Source organism: Erinaceus europaeus, chromosome 9, assembly GCF_950295315.1.
Source record: "Erinaceus europaeus chromosome 9, mEriEur2.1, whole genome shotgun sequence".
NCBI classification, from domain to species: Eukaryota; Metazoa; Chordata; class Mammalia; order Eulipotyphla; family Erinaceidae; genus Erinaceus; species Erinaceus europaeus.
Window position 1 is genome coordinate 44,199,371 of NC_080170.1, and position 26,186 is coordinate 44,225,556.

The 26,186-nt window shown below is 35.9% G+C and overlaps 1 protein-coding gene across 1 annotated transcript in view; it reads left to right on the top strand.

Moving 5' to 3' along the window:
- Positions 1–26,186, top strand: part of XPR1 (xenotropic and polytropic retrovirus receptor 1) — a 168,628-nt gene that overhangs the window by 123,055 nt on the left and 19,387 nt on the right. Inside the window, exons 8-11 of the mRNA XM_007525845.2 lie at positions 6,884–7,074; positions 7,247–7,426; positions 11,814–11,985; positions 13,525–13,719. Of these exons, the coding sequence (XP_007525907.1) occupies positions 6,884–7,074; positions 7,247–7,426; positions 11,814–11,985; positions 13,525–13,719 (738 nt within the window). The remainder of the gene's footprint in view (positions 1–6,883; positions 7,075–7,246; positions 7,427–11,813; positions 11,986–13,524; positions 13,720–26,186) is intronic.

A 26,186-nucleotide genomic window follows, 5' to 3' on the forward strand; every position in this document is an offset into this window, starting at 1 on the left:
AATGTGTTACTGACAGCATACAATCCAGAGTTCAGTAGTGAAAACAAAAAACAAATTAACATAACTTTGGTTTAGAAAGACATAAATTTACTCTCTTAGAGTTCTTGATGTTAGAAGTCTAAAAGGGGTCAATAGAACCCTGTTTCTTCTGTAGATCAAAGGGTAAAAATAAATAACTGGTAATAAAGTATTACTAAAGTCATATACTCATTCACTTTGCTCTTTGAGAACTCTCTAATGGAATTCTCTAATGGTTTATCAGTGTAGTCATTTCTGCAAGTTTCTCTATATCCTCTCTAGAACCTAATTACATAATCTTTGCACATAATTTTAAGAAGCTTGATTATTTTATTTCCTATTCTGTACAAGTTAAAAATTAACAGAAAGATGAGTTGCTCAAAGCAAGTTCAATCCCAATATCAATATATGATATAACTGCAAAGGACACATCTTACTAAGTTGCCCAACAGAATGCTGTGCACCAGCAATTGGCAGTGCTGATCACTCTTTGAAATGCTGTCTTCAATCGATTTTTGCTGTGAAACTTTATTTTGACATTTTCAGATTAAATTTTCCTGGCAATTCTTTTCCTGTTTTCTTTACTAATTATCTTTTTCTTTGTGGCATCTAAATGTTGGGGAGTACTACTGGGCTCAATCTTCAAATACCTCTGCATTTATTTCCTACCTAGGCAAATGTTACTCAAGTCTGTGACTATAAATATTATCTACATGCAAATGATAGACTCTCTTCTGAATGATTTCTGATTGACTACTTGGGATATGTAATAGGCATTTCACACTTACCATCAATATGCTTCTCTTCCATATGGTGACACTTCTCAGTTTATCAGGCAAAAACCCTTCAGCCTATCTCTCTTCCTTCTCTTCCTTCTTAACTCATCTTTAATCTATGAGCAAATGTTTTCCCCTGTTTTTTAAAGTAAGTTACTTAGGTCCTATCACATCTCTCTCTTTTTTCTCTCTTTATTTTTTTTCTTTTTCCTTTTCTTTTTTTAATCATGAGTTTTACAGCTCCAGCAAAATTGCTCATTTAGATAGGGTACCTGCTTTGTCATGCAGTGGCCCCCTCCCCTGCTTATGCTGCCCACCCCTCATGTTGGAAGAGGCTTTAGTGTCTGGTGTATTTTTCTCTCTTTGAGGAAAAGTCAGCCTAGAGCAGTTAATCCCGAGCAATTACAAAAATGAAAGAAGAAAAAAAAAAGAGGGAGTCAGGCAGTAGCACAGCAGGTTAAGTGCAGGTGGCGCAAAGCGCAAGGACTGGGGAAAGAATCCTGGTTCGAGCCCCAGGCTCCCCACCTGCAGGGGAGTCGCTTCACAGGCGGTGAAGCAGGTCTGCAGGTGTCTATCTTTCTCTCCCCCTCTCTATCCTTCCCTCCTCTCTCCATTTCTCTCTGTCCTATCCGACAACGACGATGACAACAACAACAACTACAACAGAAAAACAAGCGCAGCGAAAAGGGATTAAATAAATATTTTAAAAAAGAAAGAAAAGATTGTCATTTACATGTTTTAAAATTAAAATCCAAATTGTAATAGCATTAAGGGTGCATTTTGCCCACTAACTGTATTTTATTAGTATTTTAAGAGTGATTCTTCCTACCAATTACTACAAATTAGCTCTAATGTTTATAGTTATCATTCAATATTGATATAACTTATGATCACTTTTTTAATCTATATCTATTTGTTAAATATTTTTATTACTGGAAAGAGAAAAATTAAGAAGGGTAGGGGAGATAGGGAGAGAGACAGAGACACCTACAGCACTGTTTTACCACTTAGAAAGCTTTCTCCCTGCAGATGGGGGCCAGGGGCTTGAACCCATGACCTTGTGCACTGTAATGTATGTGCTTAACCAGGTTCACCACCACCTGGCCCCTCTAGTTCTATTTCTCTAGGTGAATTTAATGTATTTATGTGACAATACTGTGATAAGCAACAACAACAGCAACACCTATACATAGGTAGCAAGACATCAAGATAGTGGTGGAGTAGGGAAATAAAATAATGATTTTGTAAAAGAACTCTCATGCCTGAGGCACCAAAGGTTCCAGATTCTAACCCCAGCACCACCTTAAGCCAGAGTTAAGCATTGCTCTGGTGTGAAAAAATAAGAACATAAAATAAAATAAAATAAAATAACCAACTACCTCTGTCAAGCTAGCTGTTGTGGAAAAAAGACTGACTTGAATTCAAAAGACCTTTGCCTGGGTTTCAGTCTCAGATCTACTTTTTGTTGTTTTAGTTTTAAGGATATTGCTTAACCTCTGAAACTATTTTTTTTTCATTTGTTAAATAAGCTTAACTTATTTACAGAATTGTTTAGAATTTTTTTTTTCTAAAAGTAGATTTTAAGTATTTCATTATCATGTTTGATACCTTTGAGTCTCAAGATAGGTAAGAGAATTTCTTTCCTTACAAACTTACATTGTTCTAATAGAAAATTAAGACATACATTAAGATAGTAATAGCATACTGCAAGATCGGAAGTATTAAGTGTTCTAAGCTGGTCAAAGAAACAGGTGCTTTTAAATGAGAGTTCATAGGTAGACTTTATGAAAAAAATGAGATATGTTGAACAATAAAAAGCATTCCAAGAGGATGAGACAGATAAGCAGAGATTTAATTGACTGGAGTAAGGTGTAGACTATAGGAGAAGGAAGTGGGTTATGACGGAGAGACCTGATCTTCGTCAAGGCTATGTGATAGTCTAGAATGATAATTAGAGTTTATAGAGGTCACCAACAAAGTGTTATGTTAAGTAGTGACGCAGAGGTGGTGCAATGGCTAGAGAGCACTGGACTTAAAAGCATTAGGTCTCAAGTTTGATCCCCATTTCTACATGTGCCATAGTGATGCTCTGGTTCTCCTTAGAAACAAACTAATCGGGGCCAGGCAGTGGCGCACCTAGCTGAGCGCACATATTACAGTGTGCAAGGACCCAGGTTCGAGCCCCCGGACCCCACCTGCAGGGGGAAACCTTTGCTAGTGGTAAAGCAGAGCTGCAGGTGTCTCTCTCCCTCTCTGTCTCCCCCTTCCATCTTGATATCTTACTGTCTCTATCCAATAAACAAGTAAGGAAAAACTAAAAAAAAAAATTTTAAAGAAACCAAAAATGTGTGTGTGTGTGTGTGTAAATATATACACATGCATACATACATAAGGAAGTGCAAGTAATGAAAGTTTGTAGTTGGGAAGCACTACAGGCTGGGAGACAGCTTACTTGGTAGAGTACAAGGACCCTGGTTCTGGCTCCAGGCACCTGGCAGCATCATGGAAATGGGAAGCTACTTGAGCTGTGTAACACTTCCTCCTTCCAAAATACAAAATAGAGTCTGTTGAGAGCAATGCAATTATGTAGATGTGAAGCCTCAGTGAAAAATTCTTGACAGCAAAATAAATGAATAGATAGAAAGATAAGATAAGACAAGATAAGATAATAAGGGGCCAAGAGGACCATGCACAAGGGCCCAAGTTCAAACCTCCAATTCCCACTGCAGGTGAAAAGCTTCATGAGCAGTAAAGCAGTACTGCAAGTACCTATTTCTCTTTCCCTCTCTGTCTCCCTTATTTCTATCTTTATCAAAAAGAAAAAAAGGAAGAAAAGGAGGGGGGGAAGCCATCAGCAGCTGCGAATCTGTTGTGCAGGCCCTGAGCTTCAGCAGTGGCACCGGTAGCAATAAGTAAATAAATAAATAAATAAATAAATAAATGTATATGTGCTGGAAGCTGTTCTCATTGTAGAAAAAATTTAGTCATTAATGTGAAATTTTTTCTCCTTAAGATGAGTGTTATTAATGTCGTTAAGACTTAAAAAAATAGACATTCTTTTTTGTGAATGAATTGAAATGTGTTTTAATTCAGGGACAAGTTGATATTTTCTTTTCTTTTGTAAACATTAAACTGTTTTATGAGAATTTTTTATAAGACAATGATTTGTTTTTTAATGGGTGTGCTTCATGCATTTTGTATTATGAATTATGTTCTCTCACCTCAGAACCCTTCTTTGTTTGATCTTTGGGTGTATCTGGAGGAGGCATAGTAAATATAGTTAAAGCCAGCTGTCTATCCTTATTTGTCTCCCAGTGGGTGCTTGAAAGATAACAGTGTTGAGAGTTCACAGAGAAACAGCAGTAGTAATGCATGTACAAACACGATTCCTTTTTTAAAACATTTAGATCAAAAATTAATGTGCATAATTGCTTCAATTTCTTGGGGGACATGACCCAGTGTTTAATAACGTGTCTGAAAAAATTCCATATTCTACTTACTTGGTTTCATAAAGGTGAAAAGCCACCTAAGTTTTTAAAGTATGTTCTCTTAAAGATTTCTCCTTTACTGATTTTTATTGTATCTCCTTAATGAATATTTTTGCTATTGTTCTTATTCTTTTTTTTTAACGTTTATTTATTTATTTTCCCTTTTGTTGTCCTTGTTGTTTTTCATTGTTGTTGTAGTTGTTGTTATTGATGTCATCATTATTATATAGGACAGAGAGAAATGGAGAGAGGATGGGGAAGACAGAGGGGGAGAGAAAAATAGACACCTGCAGACCTGCTTCACTGCTTGTGAAGTGACTTCCCTGCAGGTGGGGAGCCAGGGGCTTGAACCAGGATCCTTATGCCAGTTCTTGCTCTTTGCGCCACGTACACTTATCCCACTGAGCTACCGCCCGACTCCCCTATTGTTCTTATTCTTTAATTAACAACTAAAGTAGCCCTTTAAAATTATCAATATAGTGGTGTCACTTATGTGCAAAAACCTTTCTTTAGCTTCTCACAGAAGTCTTAAAATCTTAGTCTTGACAAAGTAGTACCTGACCTGTCTCCGGTTACCTTTTTGCCACTTAAACCTCTCATTCATTCTTCCAGAGTGGCTTTGGCCTTTGTCCTCTTCCAGGACCGCATCAATCTTATACTCCTCTTAAAGTGTTTTGCATTTTCCCTCTATTTGGAGTCCTATTCCTCCAGATATTTATTTACCTGATTCATTCTCTATTTCTCTAAATTCGCAGCAGATGTTATCTCTTGAGAGATCTACTTGTCCACTCTACATGAAATAATACCTAAATCATTCTTTATCTCCTTATCCTACTTTGTTTTCTTCAAAAGTCTTATCATTAGCTGATATTATACAAAACAGAAATTTCCTGAAGCAGAGTATTTTGTCTTTTATTACTGAATCCGTAGCTCTTAAAGTAGTATCATGTGTAACAGCCACCAATTACATATTTTCAAATTAATGGAAATATCAAAGTCACCAAGAAAAAAGAAACATATTCACTGAATACTCATAATGATTCATATATTGACTTGGACATTCAATGTATGTTTTTCATATTTAATCTTTTTAAGATCTTTCTTTTTTTAATTTTTATTTTATTTATTTATTTATTATTCCCTTTTGCCCTTGTTGTTTTCTTGATGCCATCATTGTTGGATAGAACAGAGAGAAATGTAGAGAGGAGGGGAAGACACAGAGGGGGAGAGAAAGACAGACACCTGCAGACCTGTTTCACCGCCTGTGAAGCATCTTTCCTGCAGGTGGGGAGCTGGGAGCTCGAACCGGGATTCTTACGCTGGTCCTTGTGCTTTGCGCCACGTGTGTTTAATCTGCTGCGCTAGCGCCAAGATTTTTCTTTTAAATAAGGAAGAACCAGAGGACCACTATTGCTCATGGGGTGCAAGAGGTTGAACTTGGGACTTCATGCTTTGGAGTTCAAGATTTTATCCACTGTGCTATTTCTCAGGATAGAGATTTATTTCATCATTTAAATAAACTTATGAAAGTAGATATTATTACCATTGACCAACAAGGAAACTGAGAATTAGAAATGTTAAATATAATTTGGCCTAGTATTGCTAGGATTTGAAATCTGGTCTAATAGTTGCTCCAAAGCAAAGAATTTTTCTAAACAGCTATTTTTATATTATTATATATATTTAGTACCACAGAACATTACATATTAATAAAAAAAAATGGTTACTTAACCAGGTTTTTTATTTTATAATGTCTTTATTGGGGAATTAATGTTTTACATTCGACAGTAAATACAGTAGTTTGTACATGCATAACATTTCCCAGTTTTCCATATAACAATACAACCCCCACTAGGTCCTCTGTCATCCTTCTTGGATCTGTATTCTCCCCACCCACCCTTAACCAGGTTTTTATGGTAATAATATAATTAAATTTCAAATGAGTGAGCTTGACAGAAGCTTTTATAGTTACTTGGAAAATTGAGAAATCATTAACCAAATGTAAATATTTGTTACATAGTAACTTCAAAATGAAACCTAATGAGTTAGTGAATTTATGAACAAATAAGTTTCTGACTCTTAGGCCGGGTGGTGGCGCACCTGGTTGAGTGCACATGTTGCAATGCCAGGGACCCAGGTTTGAGCCCCCAGTCCCCACCTGCAGAGGGAAAGCTTTGCAAGTGGTGAAGCAGTGTTGCAGGTGTCTGTCTCTCTTACATCTCTACCACCCCCTTCCCTCTCGATTTCTGGCCTTCTCTATCCAATAAATATTAAAGATAATAAAATTTTTTTAAAGTTTCTGACTCTTAAATAACAAGTAGAATTCTAAATGGTGGAGAAAGAACAAGATCATTTTAAATGTAGGGAACAGCATAAACATGTAAAAAGATAAACTTATTAAAAGAATAAAATTTATTGGGAATAAGAGTTAATGATTAGGGGCATTATAAAATAAGTTTAGGAAAGAGAGGTTGAAGATCAGATTGTGAAGAACTTAAATTACAGTACTGATGTTTGCCAGGGCTGTACTGTTGAGATTAACAGAAGAAACAAAGGTGACAATGGATTTTCTAACTTACAACTTATTTAATGTTCTTTCAGCTGTATTTAAACTTGAAACAGATAGAAGTATATGGCCCTTGATAAGAATCTATCGGGGCGGTTTTCTTCTGATTGAATTCCTTTTTCTTCTGGGTATCAACACATATGGTTGGAGACAAGCTGGAGTAAATCATGTGCTCATCTTTGAACTTAATCCAAGAAGCAATTTGTCTCATCAACATCTCTTTGAGGTAATCAAAAGCACAACATAAAGTCCAATGAATAGTGGGTACTGAGATCCATCTTCTACTTGAAAAGGATTATTAGACTCAGTGATTCAACATTATTTTTACCTTTGTCTTAAAGCTATTTCTGAATAAAATTTACAATTTCCTCTCTTTGTCTTTCCCATCCTTTTATCAGATTGCTGGATTCCTTGGGATATTATGGTGCCTGAGTCTTCTAGCATGCTTCTTTGCTCCAGTTAATGTCATCCCCACATATGTGTATCCACTTGTCCTTTATGGATTTATGGCTCTCTTTCTTATTAATCCCACCAAAACCTTATATTATAAATCTCGATTTTGGCTGCTTAAACTGCTGGTAAGTCCTAAAACTTATGCACTATTTTAGAGTGATAAATTAGTCATTAGTTTCCTGCAGAATGAAATCAGGGTGCTGGATCCCATGATTCTAGAAGGCATGGTTCATGTTGTCGGTATGAGTAGTACCCCAGCTCTAGGGACTGTGATTGGTGGTGATTGGTACCATTGACCTTGTATACTATAGTGATCCTGGGAAAATCACATGTGCATTTTTTTTTCTGTTCTGTTAAGAATCTAGATAGTGGGGGCCTGGGCTGTAGTGCAGCAGGTTAAGCGCACATAGCGCGAAGCACAGGATCTGGCATAAGGATCTCAATTCCTTCCCCTGGCTCCCCACCTGCAAGGGGGTTGCTTTAATAAAACATTAAAAGAATGGCATAAGAAGAATAATTAAGTAAGTCTTTTTCCCCTTTTTGTGACTTATTTTACAAACAAATCATCTCCAGTTAGAATAGCAATCTTAGATTTCCTTTCTTATTTTGAGATTACCTATCTTTTTATTATTGGGTTTTGTGGAACTTTAAACCATTATCTGTATTAAAAGATAAACCCCTGGTTACAAGGAAAATACCTTTCAGATGATAACATCTATTGTTTCCTGCCACGATTGTTATTAAATTTCTGTAATGTTATTTGAAAAGATGTCTTAAGGACTCAGAAAACTCTAGCATCTGTATGATGGCAAGACTTCAATAATAGGATAATACAGTTGTGTATGTTGTATGCTAAGTGAGCATTTCCCCAATGCATCTTTCTTTGGCTAAGTTGTAAGCTATGATATATGCATGACTAGTTACTCTTATTAGCACAATGATTTCCCTATTGAGTAAGCATTTATCTATGTATTTGTTATGTGTTAATAAACAAGGACTTGTTGATGAGATAGTCTGACACTGATGATATAAGTAGAAATAAAAGTACTATTAAATTAGTAAAATACAGAAAGAGGCAGTGAGGTTTGTTATATTTGTAATACCGCAAGTCAGAAAAATGCTCCTTAGAGATCATTTTACTGTTATTTGACCTAGTGAATTTACTCTGATTTTAGTCTCACAGTGTAAACTTTCCCTTAGGCTTATTTCTAGTGAATTAACAATGATTCCAAGGAATGTTTCTGGTAAAATCTTTTAAAAATTCTTGACCTATATAGTAAAACTGCATTTTCTCCCTTGAGTTTTAGTAGAGGGGATGCATGACATGTGGACATCGTGATAGTGGGTATCATTTATATCTATACTTAAAATTAAATCTGTGGAATTGATTTTTCTCTCAAAAATCTAAAAATGTAACACATAAGATATATTCGATAGAGTATAAGAACAGAGAATTAAGTTTGATTTACTTTCCCCTTTCCCACCCTATCTCTGAGCTGCTTGCTCTCTGTGCATTTCTAGAATCTTCTGTGTTATATCTGTGTATATACCTATTGCATGTGCTATCATTATTTCAGTGGGAATTTATTTGCCCAATCTGACTATGGGACTTTGAAAGTAGACACTGTTTACATATCTCTGTACCTTCAGAATTGCTGACATATAGTAAAAAATAAATCTTTGTTAATTGCATGAATAGTGATAATTACATTCTTTTCTTCACTACTTAGGCTATATTGACATTTATTGTTACTTTCTTTGCTTTTTCATATTCCCCTATAAAATTTCTATTCTTCTTGGTTACTATGTTTGTGCCATGCCTTTTCCCATGCCCACCTCTTGATCGGTTCTTCACCTACTGCATATTTCTCCTTTTCTGTTCTTATAGAGGTTTTCTGTATTAGTCTTCCTTTTTCTTTCTTTCTTTCTTTTTTTTTTTTTTTTTTTTTTGAAACTGGGTTTGGCAGATTGTGAAAGTAATGGTAGTTCTGTCTCATGTCAGTGAGAAAGAAGAAATTTGTCTTAGGGTGCCCACTTCACAAAAGTCTACAACTAGAGATAAAGTTAGATTTCACATTCTTTAGCATTATAGCCTAAATTGTCTTCTTGTTTTTATCTCTTGGAATTCTTTTAAATCTCCTGGCGAGCACTCTGATGTTTCTTAAAATACTATGTAAGTTGTCACCAGACGCTTTCCCAGAAAAATGGGTAGCATCTCACCCCTTGGCCCTCTCCACTACCCTCAAAAGATGAGATCCCTGTGCCAGGATCTTATGGCTGCAAATTATATAGTATATCTCTCTGATTGACTGCACAACTGTTTTGAAGGAGTAAGAGTAATCAAGAGACTAAACCATGAACTCAAAAAACATCAGCTCAAGTAAAAAAAAAAAAGATCTCAAAACCTGCATTATGTCCTCCAGGCACCTGGTCAGACTTAGCTCCAAAACAATATCAGTCATAGATATTGACACCTAGGGTTGATTTGTAATTTAGCCACTTATCTAAATAAGAAGTAATATAACATAGTAAATAATCAAAGTAATACTGTAATAATATTTAGAGAAACGATGGAGCCAGCCAAGTCAGAGAGGAGAAACATGGGCTATAGGCAGAATATGCTTACTGCAAGAATATAGTTTGATATGGCTGAAGGGCTAAACATTTCAACTCATTTTCTTTTTATTATTTTTTTTAAATTTTTTTATTTATAAAAAGGAAGCGTTAACAAAGCTATAAGATAAGAGGGGTACAACTCCACACAGTTACACCACCAGAACTCCCATCCCTTCCCCTGATAGCTTTCCTATTCTTTATCCCTCTGGGAGTATGGACCCAAGGTCATTTTGGGATGCAGAAGGTGGAAGGTCTGGCTTCTGTAATTGCTTCCCGGCTGAACATGGGTATTGACTGGTTGATCCATACTCCCAGCCTGTCTCTCTCTTTCCCTAGTGGGGCAGGGCTCTAGGGAAGCAGAGCTCCAGGACACATTAGTGGGGGGTTGTCTGTTCAGGGAAGTCTGGTTGGCTAATCATGCTAGCACCTGGAACCTGGTAGCTAAAAAGAGAGTTAACATACAAAGCCAAATAAATTATCGACCAGTCATGAACCTAAACTGGAATAGTGCAGATGAAGAGTTGAGGGGTCATCCATTTTGTAGATAGCTAGTAGGCCTATTTTAATTATATTCCAAAGGGCTCTGTTTTAGTTATATTCCAATGGGCCTGTGGCTATACTAGTTTTTTCTTTTTCTTTTTTTTTTAATTTTTTAAATAATATATCATAAGTCATTGAATTATAAGACTTGCTAGAAAAAGTAGAGCAGAATAGAGGTCAGAGCATGTAGGGAGAGGGACAGGATATAATTTTCTTTTTCTTTTTTTACCCTGAGCCTGAAGTCTTATGTACAAGTGGATCCAAGTTATTGTCTGGGGAGGTGATGTCATGGCTGGTAAAGGGACCAGAAAGCTGCATCAGGGAAGAGAATAGCTCCCTAATATGGGAAAGGGGTATAAATATTGTTGGCTGTAAACCCCATCGATTTGATGTTGTTTGGGACCCATATTCAGCTTCTTAAAACTGATGCTTAGTCAAATTTCTGTGTTTTACGAATCAATTTTCACATCTATAAACTAAAAATAGTCTTACAGAATAAGAAGTAGAATTTTTTAAAATCCTATTTCTGGTGATTGCAGTAGTAGCTAATGCATCCCCTCTGTGCATTGCCAGAATTTCTCTTTAGAGTAGTAAGCAATCTTTCATACAGTAGGTTAGGATGAGTTTGTTACATATAGGTCATCTGTAGAGTGGGGATTGAATTATTTTAGTTAATGGATCATAAGTAAACTACACAACATGGACTAATGCTTAGTATAGTCAATATGAATTCATTTGTTATTTGCATAAATGTGGCTTGATCTCTGTGGCATAATTTCAAGACATTACAATCATCACTATGGTATTAGTGAAATGAAAGTGACTGGGTAGGGAACAAAGCATCTTGATAATTTATAATCCTTTCCTTCTTATTTTTTCCTAACAAAGAAAAGTATGGTATTTAGTTAACTGAATTCCTATCACAGTTAAAATGGGAGGGCATTTCAGTCTAATGCTCTTTCAACTGAGCTCTTTTGGCGGACATGGGAGGACATTTCAGAATTTTAGTTTATGGCTCTTCAGCAGAACTTGTCCTGGAACTTAACGCTAGATGTCTTCATTGCTTCTACCTGTGCTACTCTGTTTTTAGACTCTACTCTTGCTCCTCCTCTTTAACTGTAGCTATTCCTGCCTTCTCTCCCCCCCCTCATTTCCTTTCTTATTTATCCATTCAACTTATTCCCTACACCAATTCTCAACCTAGCTATTGTTGTCAGATACCTGTGTTTATGATTGGTTCACTGCTTTACATCTTACCAGCTACATTAGTCATGCTGCATGATCATACATAAATTAGAGGAATTTAATATGAATTTTCTTGTTTTTTTATTTTATTTTTTTTTCCCTTTCTCCTAGTTTCGAGTATTTACAGCCCCCTTCCACAAAGTAGGCTTTGCTGATTTCTGGCTGGCTGATCAGCTCAACAGCCTGTCAGTAATACTGATGGACCTGGAATATATGATCTGTTTCTACAGTTTTGAACTCAAGTGGGATGAAAGTAGGGGCCTGTTGCCAAAAGATTTACAAGGTAGGGTGTGAATATGCATCCCACTATTAAGCTGCCAATATAAACGAAGAACTTTCAGGAATGATATAGAAGACATTTAAGATCACAGTGAAAACTCATCCAGTAATACAAGCTTAATTAAATATAGTTGGCACTCTGAGCAATTGCTTTATCTGATATAATTTGGCTCTTAAGTAATGTGTTATGATTTAAACTATCTGTTTGCCAAGACATTTACAACTTATACTTAACTAAAATTTTAAAAAGTTCAAGTACATTGGTAGTTGTATTATGAATGCTTTTAGTGCCAACAGTTCCCCTCAGTTGCTTTATAATGATCAAAAACACTTGATTATTTATGAGTTAGATCAGTGTTTTGAGAGCATCATTATTGATTATGCTTTATTTATTTATTTATTTATTTATTTATTGTCTGGGACCTTGGTTTTCTTTTGGCCTTTTCCCCACTCTTAGATTATTCCAAGAGTTTAGAGTATTAAGGAATTTGCCTTAATGACAAAGACTAAGTTTAGGGTGTGTGTGTGTGTGTGTGTGTGTGTGTGTGTGTGTGTGTGTGTGTGTGTGTGTGTGTGTATCAGTCACCCTCCTAACAAAAGGTAATTGAAACCAGTGATTTTTTCAGTGATCAGAGTTATCATAACACAATAGTTACTGGCCTAGTAAAAATATTTATTCATCTGTTTATTCAATTCCATTGCCATTTGAAACCATAAATTTCATAATTTTAAAGAGAAAGAAAAAGTGACGCAAGAGTATAGACAATACTTAATGGGCATGGTCATATCGTGACCATTTGGAGTTCATGAAATTGACTGAAGTCACTAGTGATACCTAGATTTTCCAGAAGTTTCAAATTTCATAGCTAACCCCTTTATCCCTTCAACTAATATATTCATATTCTCTATTTTTTATAGTTTTACGTACTTCAAAGAAAGCTATTTCAGGACAGATATAAATCTGAGCAGGTGAATTTTCCCACTAGGGATCTTCTCCCCTATGTATTTTACCTGTTAGCCTCAATTTCTCTATTACTACAAAGTTTAAGAATACAGTAGTTGTGGGGGCCAGGTAGTAGTACAGCGGGTTAAGTGCACATGGCACAAAGCACAGGCACCTTAGGAGTAAGGATCCCAGTTCCAGCCCCCAGCTCCCCACCTGCAGGGGGGGTCACTTCACAAGCAGTGAAGCAGATCTTCAGGTATCTTATCTTTCTCTCCCCCCTCCGTCTTCCCCCTTCTCTCTCAGTTTCTCTCCGTCCTGTACAACAACAATGACAGCAATAACAATAATAACAACAATGATAAACAACAAGGCCAACAAAAGGGGAAAAATAGCCTCTAGGACCAGTGATTCGAAGTGCAGGCACCCAATGATAACCCTGGAGGCTAAAAAGAATATAGTAGTTGTAATGATAAAAGTGAATCCGAAACTTTGTCTCCTTGTTTTTGTAGATTTGTCGGTGTTAGAATCAATGTATGACTACATGATGCAAACGAGTTATTTTTTGTTGTAATATTTTCTTCTTTCAAATTTTCCCAGAACCAGATGTTTGCCATAGTTATTCATATGGGGTGCGGGCTGTTGTTCAGTGCATTCCTGCTTGGCTTCGCTTCATCCAGTGCCTGCGCCGATACCGAGACACAAAAAGGGCCTTTCCACACTTAGTTAATGCTGGGAAATACTCTACTACTTTCTTCATGGTGACGTTTGCAGCCCTGTACAGCACTCACAAAGGTAATCCATGACTGATTGTGAAGAGATTTTTCAAAATGACAGTTATCACTGCTTGAATCTATTCCTCTGCTTTTTTATTAGTCACACTCTATCCCATCGAAGATTCAGACCCCTCCCTTGCACTTTACTTGTTCATAACCACAATTTTAGTATCTTTGTAGCATTTACTCACAAGTTCAGTTACAAAGATTCAAAGTTATCCGGAATAGGAAAGGTGTGTAATAGTCTTTGAAAACCTGAAATATTAACCTGTGGACATTTTGGGTTTTCATTTGGACTTCTTGTTCATTAATGAGATTTGGGAAATGCTAGAGGAATAAGATTCCCTATGAAAGCATGTATATTTTAATCTCTTTTCTTCAGCCAGTAGTAAGGATTGTTTCCAGCCCATTTAACTGCAAATTGAGTTCTCTGATCTCTCTACTTTTTATCTCCATGGCAACCAGTTATTACTTGAGACTACTCTTCTGTTCGGAAGAGGAAAAAAGCTTTTAGGTTCTGAGCCACGTGCATTCACTCCTTTTGAATTTTTAACCTTTTTCTAATAACTGTCAGTCAAAGATCTTTCTTCCTTGTATGAAAAGGCATTTGTTCTTTTTCTGTTTAAATCACTGTCAGCCCACACCTTAGAGGCAGCACTTTCTCATCTGTGGGTGGTAAGGAAATGCTACGAATTGAAATTATGATAATTATTTTTAAATACTTTGGTAATTTTTTCAGTGGGTATTTTTAATTGAGATGCTATACTTTAGGAAGCTTAGCTAGTGTTCTAGAATTGCTATTTATCAAGCATGTCTGGTAGTCTTGAAAGATTAGGACCTAGTTTTTTAGTAAGACTGGCAACTTGGCCCAGCAGAACACTTTACAACATACATCCTCTTTCTTACAGTGGATTCTTTGCTCACAGTCATATTGGTAATGCAACCAAATTATACCACTATGTTGGCACTGTCATTAAATGATACAATTGAACTAAGTACTTCAGAGCTACCATCATTTTAATACTTGCTATGGGAAACATTATTTAACCTGGACTTTTACTATGATGCAGATTGTTACTAGAGTATTTGTAAATCATGCAGCTAACTTAAGTATTTTAGGATATAGCATATCTTTACATTAATACCATTCATGAAGTTGAAAATCTGAATTCCTCAAATCTACAAATATTCCAAATCTAAAACCTAAAGCTAGAAACAGAGATAAGATAGCATTGTAATCTTCAGACATTTTTTTTACTCATGTATCCTATAAATGTTTAAGTATACGATTATTTAAAACACTCGGGATCTTTAAATTTGTATATAAAGATTTTCATCTTAAGTTTAATTACTAAAATTATAGTTTCCAATGTATTTTAAATATTCACCTTTTAAAGAAAACCACCAGATGTTTCTAGTAAATATATCCAGATAATCCAAATAAATTATGATACTCATCATGATTTATATTTTTCAAAGTAAAGCACTTCTGTAATAGAAATTTTATAATCATTCCCATTGAACTTTTCATGTATTTTATTTTAATATGCTGTTTTTCTTTTAATGAGTTTTGTCTGGTGCATATCTACATAAATTGAAATTATTAACTATTGTGAGTCTCATAAGAGCTCAGTAAGGAAGGAAAGGACTTGCAGAGAAACCCTTAATCCTAAGAAAAGCCTGGCAATTCTACCTGAACAGAAAGCTGGTGAAAAAAATGTACAGTACAGACCATTTTGATGAGATGACAGATATATTCTATTTGAAAAACACATATTGGCAACTGGGGAGGGGAATTATTAACTGTTACTAGAAGATTAATTTTCCTGTTTTTGTCACTACCCTTATTACTATCTACAGTTGATCAAAACAATATTACAAACATACTGCAAACTTTAATAACTATTCCATTTTAACATTTTAATGAGCTGATTTTATTACTATTTCATCTTCTGTTTTTTTTACAAAAGTAAATTCTGAGAACCTTTATAAGCATAATTGTACTTGAGAATAAGTTTTATTGTTATAGACACTTAGCATAATTTTGGGGACAAATCATGAATGATAGTGTTAAAATTACATAGTATATCATCATTAGTAATTTTGGTAGCTTTTCAAGTTTTCTTTGTTGAGAGCAAAGAATGGAAAGTAAGCTAAATAAAATAAAGAGTTGTGCAGAAGTCGAATGAACATGTATCAACTAGTTATTAGTTATTCACTTTTGTCTGTTTCTGGTCAGTAAACCATAAAATGTTGGGTATATTTAATTTTAAAAGGTTAGCGTATCCCAACATAATACAAAAATTATTAAGAGAAATAAAAATATTTTTTAATTTTAGGGGAGTCGGGCGGTAACACAGTGGGTTAAGCGCACGCGGTGCAGAGTGCAAGGACCAGCGTAAGGATCCTGGTTCAAGCCCCCGGCTCCCCACCTGCAGGGGAGTCGCTTTACAGGCAGTGAAACAGGTCTGTAGGTGTCTGTCTTTCTCTCCCCGTCTTCCCCTCCTCTCTCCATTTCTCTCTGTCCTATCCAACAATGATGACATCAGTAATAACTACAACAATAAAACAACAAGGACAACAAAAGGGAATAAATAAATATAAAATTTTTTTAAAAAGGAAAAAAAATAATTAAAAAAAATTATTTTAATACATTTGCCAGTGCTGTGCTTTTTAATTAAATGCTTTTTATCTTACTCTTTTAATATATTTTTGAAAAATACTCTTGAAACAGTAAGTTACACTCATTCAATATACTATAGAGAAATAGCTGCCGTATATCTGAATTAGCAAACCACTTGCTAATCAGAAAATAGTTTTCACTTGATTTGTAAACACTCCTATGTAAGCATTTCTTCTTTTTCATTGTCAATAGTAAATTACAAGCATAAATATTTCTTAATTCTCTAATTCTGAGTGAGGTCATTTGGTGATTCAATAGGTAGTTACATAGAGAAAGCATGCATTCAGTAAGGATTATTGAATATTTTATGCATAAGGCTGTGCTAGGCACTGAAAACATAGCAGCAAACAAAACACTAATCTTTTAAGAATTTATGATCCAGAAGCAGGAACAGATAAGCAAAAAGGTATTAATTGTTTCACAATAATGTGAACATACTTATAACTTCCATCTGTGTATACATATGTTAAAATGATAAATTATGCTTTGTGATTTTTTATTTTTCCAGGCAAATAGTCAGCCACCGCCCCCCCCCCCCCACCACCTCCAGTCTCTCGGGGATAAAATGCAAGTAGGATACCAGAACGATCTATAGTCCAAATCCCTAAACAGGTCTCTTGGTCTAAGATTGGGATTTGTAGATAAAGACTTCCCAGAGGTGATAATTAAACTATATCCTATAGTCTATATTAAGGAGAATTCCAGTTACCCCATTATATCTTTGCTCAAGGCCATGTAATTTATGAGTGGTATAAGTGCTTCTATTTTCCAGTTCAGATCATCTTCAACATAAGGCCTTTATTTTCCAAAGCCACACTTTTAAGACACAGACAATAGTTTCTGTTCAGTTCATGTCGCAGATTTGTTGTAAGGAGTAAATAAGGTAGTGCACATGAAATTACCTTATAATCTATAGAATGCTACACATTGACAAAATGTAATTTTCTTTTCTCTTCCATTTTGAGTCTTTAGGAGAAACCCTTATGATCACCATAGATGAGGGGTTGTTTGAGGCAATAGTCACTTAGGAATGTATTTGACTTTTTGTTCAAGGATCATAGCTGTTTAGTTACTAAACTTAATTCATGTGTGCAGTTTTTTTTTTTAAAGCTAGCCTCTTTATAGAGGGATCATCGATTATATTTCTTTTATATCCTCCTAAAATTGAAATCTGTTTAAGATATGTTTGTTACATAGTAAATGTTTATATCACTAAGGTGAAAAGAAGAAAACTGGAAAGATAGGTAAAGAAACCATAAGCAGAAAATTTGGCATTGTGTGATAATACAAAGTAAAACTGTTTTCTTGGGCAGTATTCATAGAGAAAAGGCATCACAGAAAAGACAAAATACAGACTTGAAAAGAAGTAATTACTCTAGAAAGAACAGGCTCTATATGGCTAATGGGTTGGGTCTTTTTCTCTGGAAGTTGTGTTACTGTTACAAAGCATTGATTTTGTTAGGAAGGAAAATGTAGAAGCTAGTGAGGGAGCCTTTTTCAGAATCAGGGATATGAATCTTCTTCAGAGAATTAGCCTACACAAGTTAACGTAGTAACAGCATTATTGGGGACCTTTTCAGGATTGTTTCAAAGGTTATGTTTTATATTGTGCTGCATGATTTGTAAAAATGGAAGTATAAGAGTTAACACTACACCAAAAATGGTATTTTTCATAAGTTAGAGCAAGGAAGTGTAGAAAAGTAACCCATTTTAGGGAGACTTAATATAATATTGCACCCAGTCTTCAACTTACAGTAAAAAGGGGATACATTAAAATTATTTTAGTATATTTTATTTTCCATCACTGATTCCAGAAATAAAGGTGTTTAGCTAGTGGCCAATTTCTACATTGTAAAAATTCATATTTTATTATAAAACTAAGTAGAAGCCAATTCCTACAAGTTTTGTATTGGAATTGAGGTTAGAAGAGACAGGAAAGTGTTTTAATGGTTTTTGTGTGTCCTTGAAGTTTCTTGACTTTGACCAGGAAAAACCTGTGGAGGGTGCAATATTTGAAAAGGCCATTGTGGTAATTTCTTTAAACCTGTTGATGGGTTTACAGTTTCTAGAACTCTGAAATAATTCATAAATTCTTACTGGATTTAGCTCTTTGCCATTTTCTGAATATATGCAAGGAAAAGAACTTTAATATTTCATATGTTGCTTTAGACTTTTTGGTTAGCATTTGCTAACAAGCATTTGCTACTAGATTTAAAATACTTGGGAGAAAAAGATGCTCTGTTCTCTGTTCAGTTAAATGCTGAGTTCATTATGTTTGTTAGCTTGGTTGTTTTTCAGTGCCCAGATTCCTTCTAGATCTCTTCTTGTTTAACATTCTCTAAGGAGAGTTGTGTTCCTTAATGAGGATTCCCCAGCAGTAGTTCAGTGCTTTCCATGGAAATAGTTATTTCTTTGTTTTGAGTAAGGACACATAGTGTTCAAGTGCTTCCTCTCTGGAATATGACCAATTTGTTACCCCTTTTCCTACCCTGAATAATAGGCAGCTGTGCCAGAAAGCTAAATTTCAGTTTTGTAAGACATGCATAATTTTTAATGACTCATTAAGTAAATACTGTTTTTTATTTTCTATTGAAAGTTTAATAAAAATATAATATAATAATTACTAGTCACACATAATATAAAACAACAAAAACTCATTAATGTAATATAATGTATTTGGAATTTAATACATATTTTTTTAAATTTATTTTATTTTATTTATTCCCTTTTGTTGCCCTTCTTGTTTTATTGTTGTAGTTATTATTGTTGTTGTCGTCGTTGTTGGATAGGACAGAGAGAAATGGAGAGAGGAGGGGAAGACAGAGAGGAGGAGAGAAAGATAGACACCTGCAGACCTGCTTCACCGCCTGTGAAGTGACTCCCCTGCAGGTGGGGAGTCGGGGCTCAAACCGGGATCCTTATGCCAGTCCTTGTGCTTTGCGCCACCTGCGCTTAACACGCTGCGCTACAGCCCGACTCCCGGAATTTAATATATTTTTCTATGATTTTTCTAGCCTAAGTATTAATGGAGACAAGAAATTGATTGTTTTATAATTCGTTATTTGTCAAAATTGGCTTAAATCCTGTTGATTATCTAAAGTCAAATTTGAGGTAGTATTTTCTTCTGATTTATTTATTTATTTATTTTTATACTTACTAGGATAGAGGAGATAAGGAGAAAGATACCTGCAGCACTGCTTCACCATTAGTGAAACTTTTCCCTGCAGGTGGGGATCAGGGACTTTAACCTGGGCCTCTGCACATAGTAAGTGTGCAGCCAACCAAGTATTCCACCACATGGTCTCTTAGTTGTTAACTTGATGTGAACAGATGTTTTCTGTGTAGCTTTATCTAATGGCACTATGTTAATTTTAAATGATTTTAAAAGTATTATAGTAACAATTCTGTTTATATTTCACCTTTAAGTTGATTTAAAAATAGGTAGTTTTGAATTACTTAACTTTATATCTACACATTAAAAATAAACATGTTTGTTATATCCTGGTAAAATTTAATTTTTTCTTGTAAGTGGTCATTGTAATTTGTTAGAATTTCTATGTAAATTACAATGCTTTTGTAACAATACATAAAAATTTGAAGTTTCAAAGTAACAGCACTATTTTATTACTTACAAGTTGTGACATCTGTGATACTTTAAAAAAGAAGTTGAAAGCTTCATGAAATCAATTATGGAATAGTTTTCTAATTATAAAAAAATTGACAATTATTTGAAAATAGTATTTGTATTTTACATTATATAATTTCACATAAGACTTACTAATGAAAAGTTTATCAAAAGATATTTTTTAGGTAAACTGTGAAAAGAACAGAAGAATGCTCAGGTAACTATTCTAGGGCCTTGAATTCCTATTGTGTATTATTATAGAGAACATAAACACAGTTAAGTATAAAACAAGACAACCCAATTATTGCTATATAGTAACTCACTCTAGTACTTATAGCTTAGAATAGCAATAATCTACTCTTGCTTATGTTTCTGTGGGTCAGGTAAGGTTAGCAGTTACTTAAAAACTCTTCACATGGTACTAGCAGCAACAATTCCCATTTACACAAGCTCATTTCAATTCTCTCCTTGCTTCCTATCTCCTCACCTCCCACTGGTCAAAGCAGGCTGCATGATGAATCCCAAAGGAAGTTTACTCATCATGAAACCAGAGCAAGTCATTAAACTTAATGTCAGGAAGAGTAAGAGTCATGACAAAAAGGCTATGAGAGTAGAAGTGAATATTTTGAACTAAATCTAATTTGCCACTGTATAGAAATCAATTTTTGTTGATTTTTTTCTAATGTAATAGGATATAAACAGGTAATTTTATAGAATAAGTAGCCTTGACTAATCACATAGGAAAATACATTTTTCTAATAACAAAATAAGTGCAACTTAAAATAATATTAAATCAAAGAACAGAGACTGGTCATCACTGACAAGAATATAGAATGATGGGGGCCCAGGTGGTAGTGTGCCAGGTTAAGCGCATATGGTACAAAGCTTAAGGACTGTTGCAAGAATCCTGGTTTGAGTCCCCGGCTCCCTACCTGCAGGGGAGTCGCTTCACAAGCGGTGAAAGGTGTCTTGCTCTCCCCTTCTCTGTCTTCCCCACCTCTTTCAATTTCTCCGCGTCTTATCCAACAGCAGCAGCAGCACTGGAAAAAAAAAAAAAAAAAAAGATGGCTGCCAGAAGCAGTGAATTCATAGTGCAAGTACCAAGCCTCAGCGATAACCCTGGAGGCAAAAAAAAAAAAAAAAAAAAAGAATATAGAGTGATGGACATACACTCAATGACAGCATGAATCAGTAGGCAACTTAATGTCATGTCAGGATTGCCAAGAGGTCTAAGGCTCAGTGTTAGTCATAGTGTCTCCTTGCGGTGTGGGTTTGAATCCCACTCTTCACATATCTGAATAAGCAACTCAGCATTTTTATCTGGCTCTAAATTCATTGGTACTTTTTGACCTTATAATTCCCTTTCTATAATTTTCTCTCCAGGAAAGTAATTAAAGAAATGGGTTAAAAAAGGAAAATGAATATGAGGCAGGGAGCTCTCTCATCAAGCAGGGTGCACAATGACTGTAGAAGTGCCAATGTTGTGGTATCTCTTCCTCTTCCTATGTTTCTCTGTCATATGAATAAAAAAAAAAAAATGCCCAGCAGGGCAGTGAAATCTGAGTAAGTTAGCAGTGAAGCCTGGCTCCACACATGCACATACACACAAAATGTTTACGTATGCATAGAATATTATTTAATTGCTTATCAAAAGTAATACAAAGCACTTAGCACCTGTAAGTAGTAGATAAAGAGTGGAGGTATTAAAAAGCTCTAATAATACTTCTGTGGGTCAGTTTCTGTATTTAGCATGTATCAACAGCCTATTGAGGTATTAGAATCAGAGATTAACAGTAAAGTGACAAATAGCAAATTGTACTCAGGAACTGTTGCAGTAAAGAAAAGAAGTCCTGGAGTAAAACTACTAAATCAAATGCAGAGTCAGCTAGTGGGAATTAATAGCCAAAGGAGCAGGCTGGGTGGAAAGCTGGTATCAGGAAACTGAGACAAGGGAAGATTTTTGACTAAACTAACTTGACAGGATTCTTGCCAGGGGCAAAGCAAGGTGACCAAATACCACAGGAGGAAGAGGAATGTAATGAGATACTAAGGATGTTCAGATACAGAAGGTAAAGGGTTTACTGTAGATTGGCTCAACAAAGAATCTTTCTACAACTAAGGACCTTGACTAGGGTCAGGTGAAGAGTATCTTTGTAACAGGGAAGCACTTACTTGATCATTATTTTTTAATATTATTTATTTATTATTGGATATAGAGAAATTGGGATAGGGAGATAGAGACCATCAGACCTGCTTCACCAGTGGGGAAGTGTGTGTTGTTGTTGTCCCTCCCCCCACCCCACCCCCGCAGGTGAGACCAGCGGCTTGAACCTGAGTCCTTGTACATTGTAATGTGAACACTTAACCAGGTGTGCCAATGCTTGGCGCCTATCTTTATTTTATAGCAGCAGCTGCACAATTTGTAAAAGCCAAAACCTGGAAACAACCCAGGTGCCCAGCAACAAATTGTACACTTTACATGTACTTTATTATATGTCAATAGATGTTAAAAAATATATCAGAGGTAATTAGGTATTTCTTAAAATTGACTTTTCTCCGTTTTTGATTTTTTATTGCGACCAGGGTTATCACTGGAGCTTGGCACCCACACTACAGATCCACTGCTCCCACTGGCCACTATTTTCTTTTTTGCTTGCATTCTTGCTCTCCTTCCCCCCCACCTCCACCTCACCCCCATAAAATAAGACAGAGAGAAATTGAGAGGAGGATAGATAGAGAGAAAGATACCTGCAGACGTGCTTCACCACTTGTTAAGTGTCCCTCCTGCAGGTGGGGAGCCGGAGCTCAAGCCCTGTCCTTGTGCACGGGAATTCGTGCCCTCGGTCAGGAGGGCCACTGCTCACCTGGCTCCACTAGTTGTTTTCTTAATACATACTGTTAGTAAGCAAGGATTGTTACCTGCATGTTCTTAGAATATAGCGAACCAAATTTGAGAAGAAAACCACTGAGTAAATAAATACTTTCATTGATACTTTGAGGCATACAATACAGTTTGAATAAAAAGTTTTAAAGAAAATTTTCCATAGGGCTGAGGAGGTAGTGTAATAGTTATGCAAAAAGACTTCTTTTTAAATTTTTTTATATTTATTTTCCCTTTTGTTGCCATTTTTTTTATTGTTGTTGTCGTTATTGATGTCATCATTGTTAGGACAGAGAGAAATGGAGAGAGGAGGGGAAGACGGGGAGAGAAAGATAAGACACCTGCAGACCTGCTTCACCGCCTGTGAAGCGACTCCCCTGCAGGTGGGGAGCCAGGGGCTTGAACTGGGATCCTTATGCCGATCCTTGCGCTTAACCCGCTGCGCTACTGCCTGACTCCCACAAAAAGACTATAATATGCCTGAAGCACAGAATGTCCCAGGTTCATTCCCCAGCACTTCCATAAACCAGGACTTAACAGTGCTCTGTTTAAAGAGAGAGAGGGTAGGGGAGAAATTTTTCTATATTTTAACCCTTTTTCCTTTTGCACATATTAAAATACTTAATAGGTAGTAAAATAAGACATATCTATGGGACCAGGTGGTGACACACCTGGTTAAGCATTCACATTAAATACAGTTCACAAGGACCCAGGTTCAAGCCCCAGACACTACCTGCAGGAGGAAAGTTGCACAAGTGGTTAAGCAGGGCTGCAGGTGTCTCTATCTCTCCCTCTCTATATCCCCTTCTCCTCTATTTCTCTGTCTCTATCCAATAATACATATCTTTGAAAAATAAAAAATTTTAAAAAAGTAAGACATACCTAATGCTTGAACATCACATTGACTGTTCATTTTCTTTGTTTTGTTCATGTGTGATTATTGGTATAACTCTCTGTAAGTAATTTTGGGGGGCTTCTGAAAAATGTCCCAGAGCATGTTTCTGTAAAAGACAGAATTATACTGCTTGCAACTGCTTTGTCCTTACCAAAAAGTCTTCTCAAAGAAAATTCATGTCTACCACACAACATGAACTTGAAACCTGCACAGGCTTTTATAATTGGTGTAGAAATGACTCAGTCACTGAAACTGTAAGACTAGGGTCTGTTGTATACTATTTTTCCATTCTCTCTTGCAAGCATATGACTAAGTTTATTTTCTTCCTCAATAATGGAAAATAATGTGATGTTTTAAATCAATTTTTTGAATCTTTCATTAGACTTTGTTTTAGAAAGTAGGTATGTTCTTTTAGAGTGCTAGCTCCATCTCTTTGCTTAATTTAATCAAGCACTCTGCCAGTAGGAATTTTATAAGTATGATCTTAATGAAAAGGTAGGAATTTTTTAAAAATATTTATTTATTTAGGATAGTAACAGAAATTGAGAGAAAAATGGAAGGGAGAGAAAAACACAAACACCTGTAGCATTGCTTCACCATTTGTGAAGCTTCCTCCCTGCAAATGGGGACTGGGGGCTTGAACCCAGGTCCTTGAACACTGTAATGTGTGTATGCTCAACCAGGTGTCCTACCACTCAGCCCCAAGACATGATTTCATGTTGAGAGAAAGAACATGGACTTTGGAATTAGATGGATTAAAAGTAGGGTAACTTAGTCACTATTTATGTCACCCTGAGAAAGTGACTTTGAGGTAAAGGGTAGTAAAATCAAACTAATTTCTTCCTTGATTTATTATAAAGATTAAGTTGTTTAAGTACACTAGAAATGGTTATTGATGTCTTTTTGTGAACTATGATAGAAATGTGAAAAACATGTAAAATATTAGAAAATAAGTTTCACTGTAGCTATGAATTAAAATTCTTATGACTGTATTTGGATAAAATAATGTGTTTCAGAAGTTATAAATCAAAACAAATGCAGGAAGACAGAACATTTAAATTATAGACTATCAGCTATCAAATGAATAAAGTTGTCCATAAATTCTGAGACAGTTCTGTTCTATTAAAAAAAAGACTTTTTCTTTCCATTGTCTCCATTTAATTGGGTGCTTAATGGTTTGCAGTACAGTTGTTGGCATACGGGTACTTCAAGACCCCAAGGCCTTCTTTACCCCCTCCCAAGTACTCCCTCCCGAGAGTCTTTTGCTTTGGTATAGTGCACTATTGCCAGTACACACCCCCATCCCACCACCAGTTCAAATTTTGCTTTGTGTTTTCCTTTTCTGTCCTTGTTTCTCTCTCTCTCTCTCTCTCTCTCTCTCTCTCTCTCTCCCTTCCTTCCCTTCCTCCCACCTCTTTCCCTCATTCCCCAGAATTCTTGCTTTGGTGAAATGTAGCACACCCAGTCCAAATTTCACCTTGGGTTTTCCCTTTTATTGCCCTTTTTCTTTGAATTCCACCTTAAGATCATTTGGTATTAGACATTCACTTTGTAGCTCATCTCACTCAACATGTTACCTTCAAGATACTGCAAAAAAGATTACCTCGTTTTTACTAGCTGCATAATATTCCTTTTTTTTTTTTTTTTTTCTGCTTCCAGGGTTATCTTTGGGGCTCAGTGCCAGTGCTATGAATCCACTGCTCCTGGAGGCCATTTTTTCCATTCTATTGGGTAGGACAGAGAAAACTAGAGAGAGAAAGATGGAAAAAGAAAGACACCTGCAGACCTGCTTCACCACTTATGAAGCATCATACCTGCAGATAGGGAACTGGAGGCTCAAAACAGGATCCCTGTGTGTGTCCTTGCACTTGGTATCGTGTGCTTAACCCGGTGTGCCACCACCTAGCCACCTGCCCATTTTTTCTATGGTCCTGTCTTTTCTACCTACACCTATATCTATTACTACTTCCAAAAGTCTTTCCTTTTTTCCTCTTCTCTCTCTGGGTCCTGATGGAACTGGGTTTAGGAGCCCTCTAGTCATCTTCCCCAACATTCTTCCTCTCTGGGAATATGGACTAAATTTCTTTTTGAGGTGAGAAGGTAGGAGTTCTGGCTTCTGTAATTGCTGCTCCACTGGACATGGACATTGGCGTGTCTATCCAGACCCTCAGCTTGTTTCTGTCTTTCTCCCAGTCAGGTAGGGCTCTGGAGAAGTGAGGTTCTGGGGTGATTGTGTAATGGCAGTTTTTTTTTTCTTTGAGAAATTCCATTTTTAAAATTTATTAGGGGGTTAATGTTTTACAGTTGACAGTAAACTACCATAGTTTGTACATGTGTAATATTTCTCAGTTTTCCACATAACTGTTCAACCCCCAGTAGGTCCTCCTCTGCCATCATGTTCC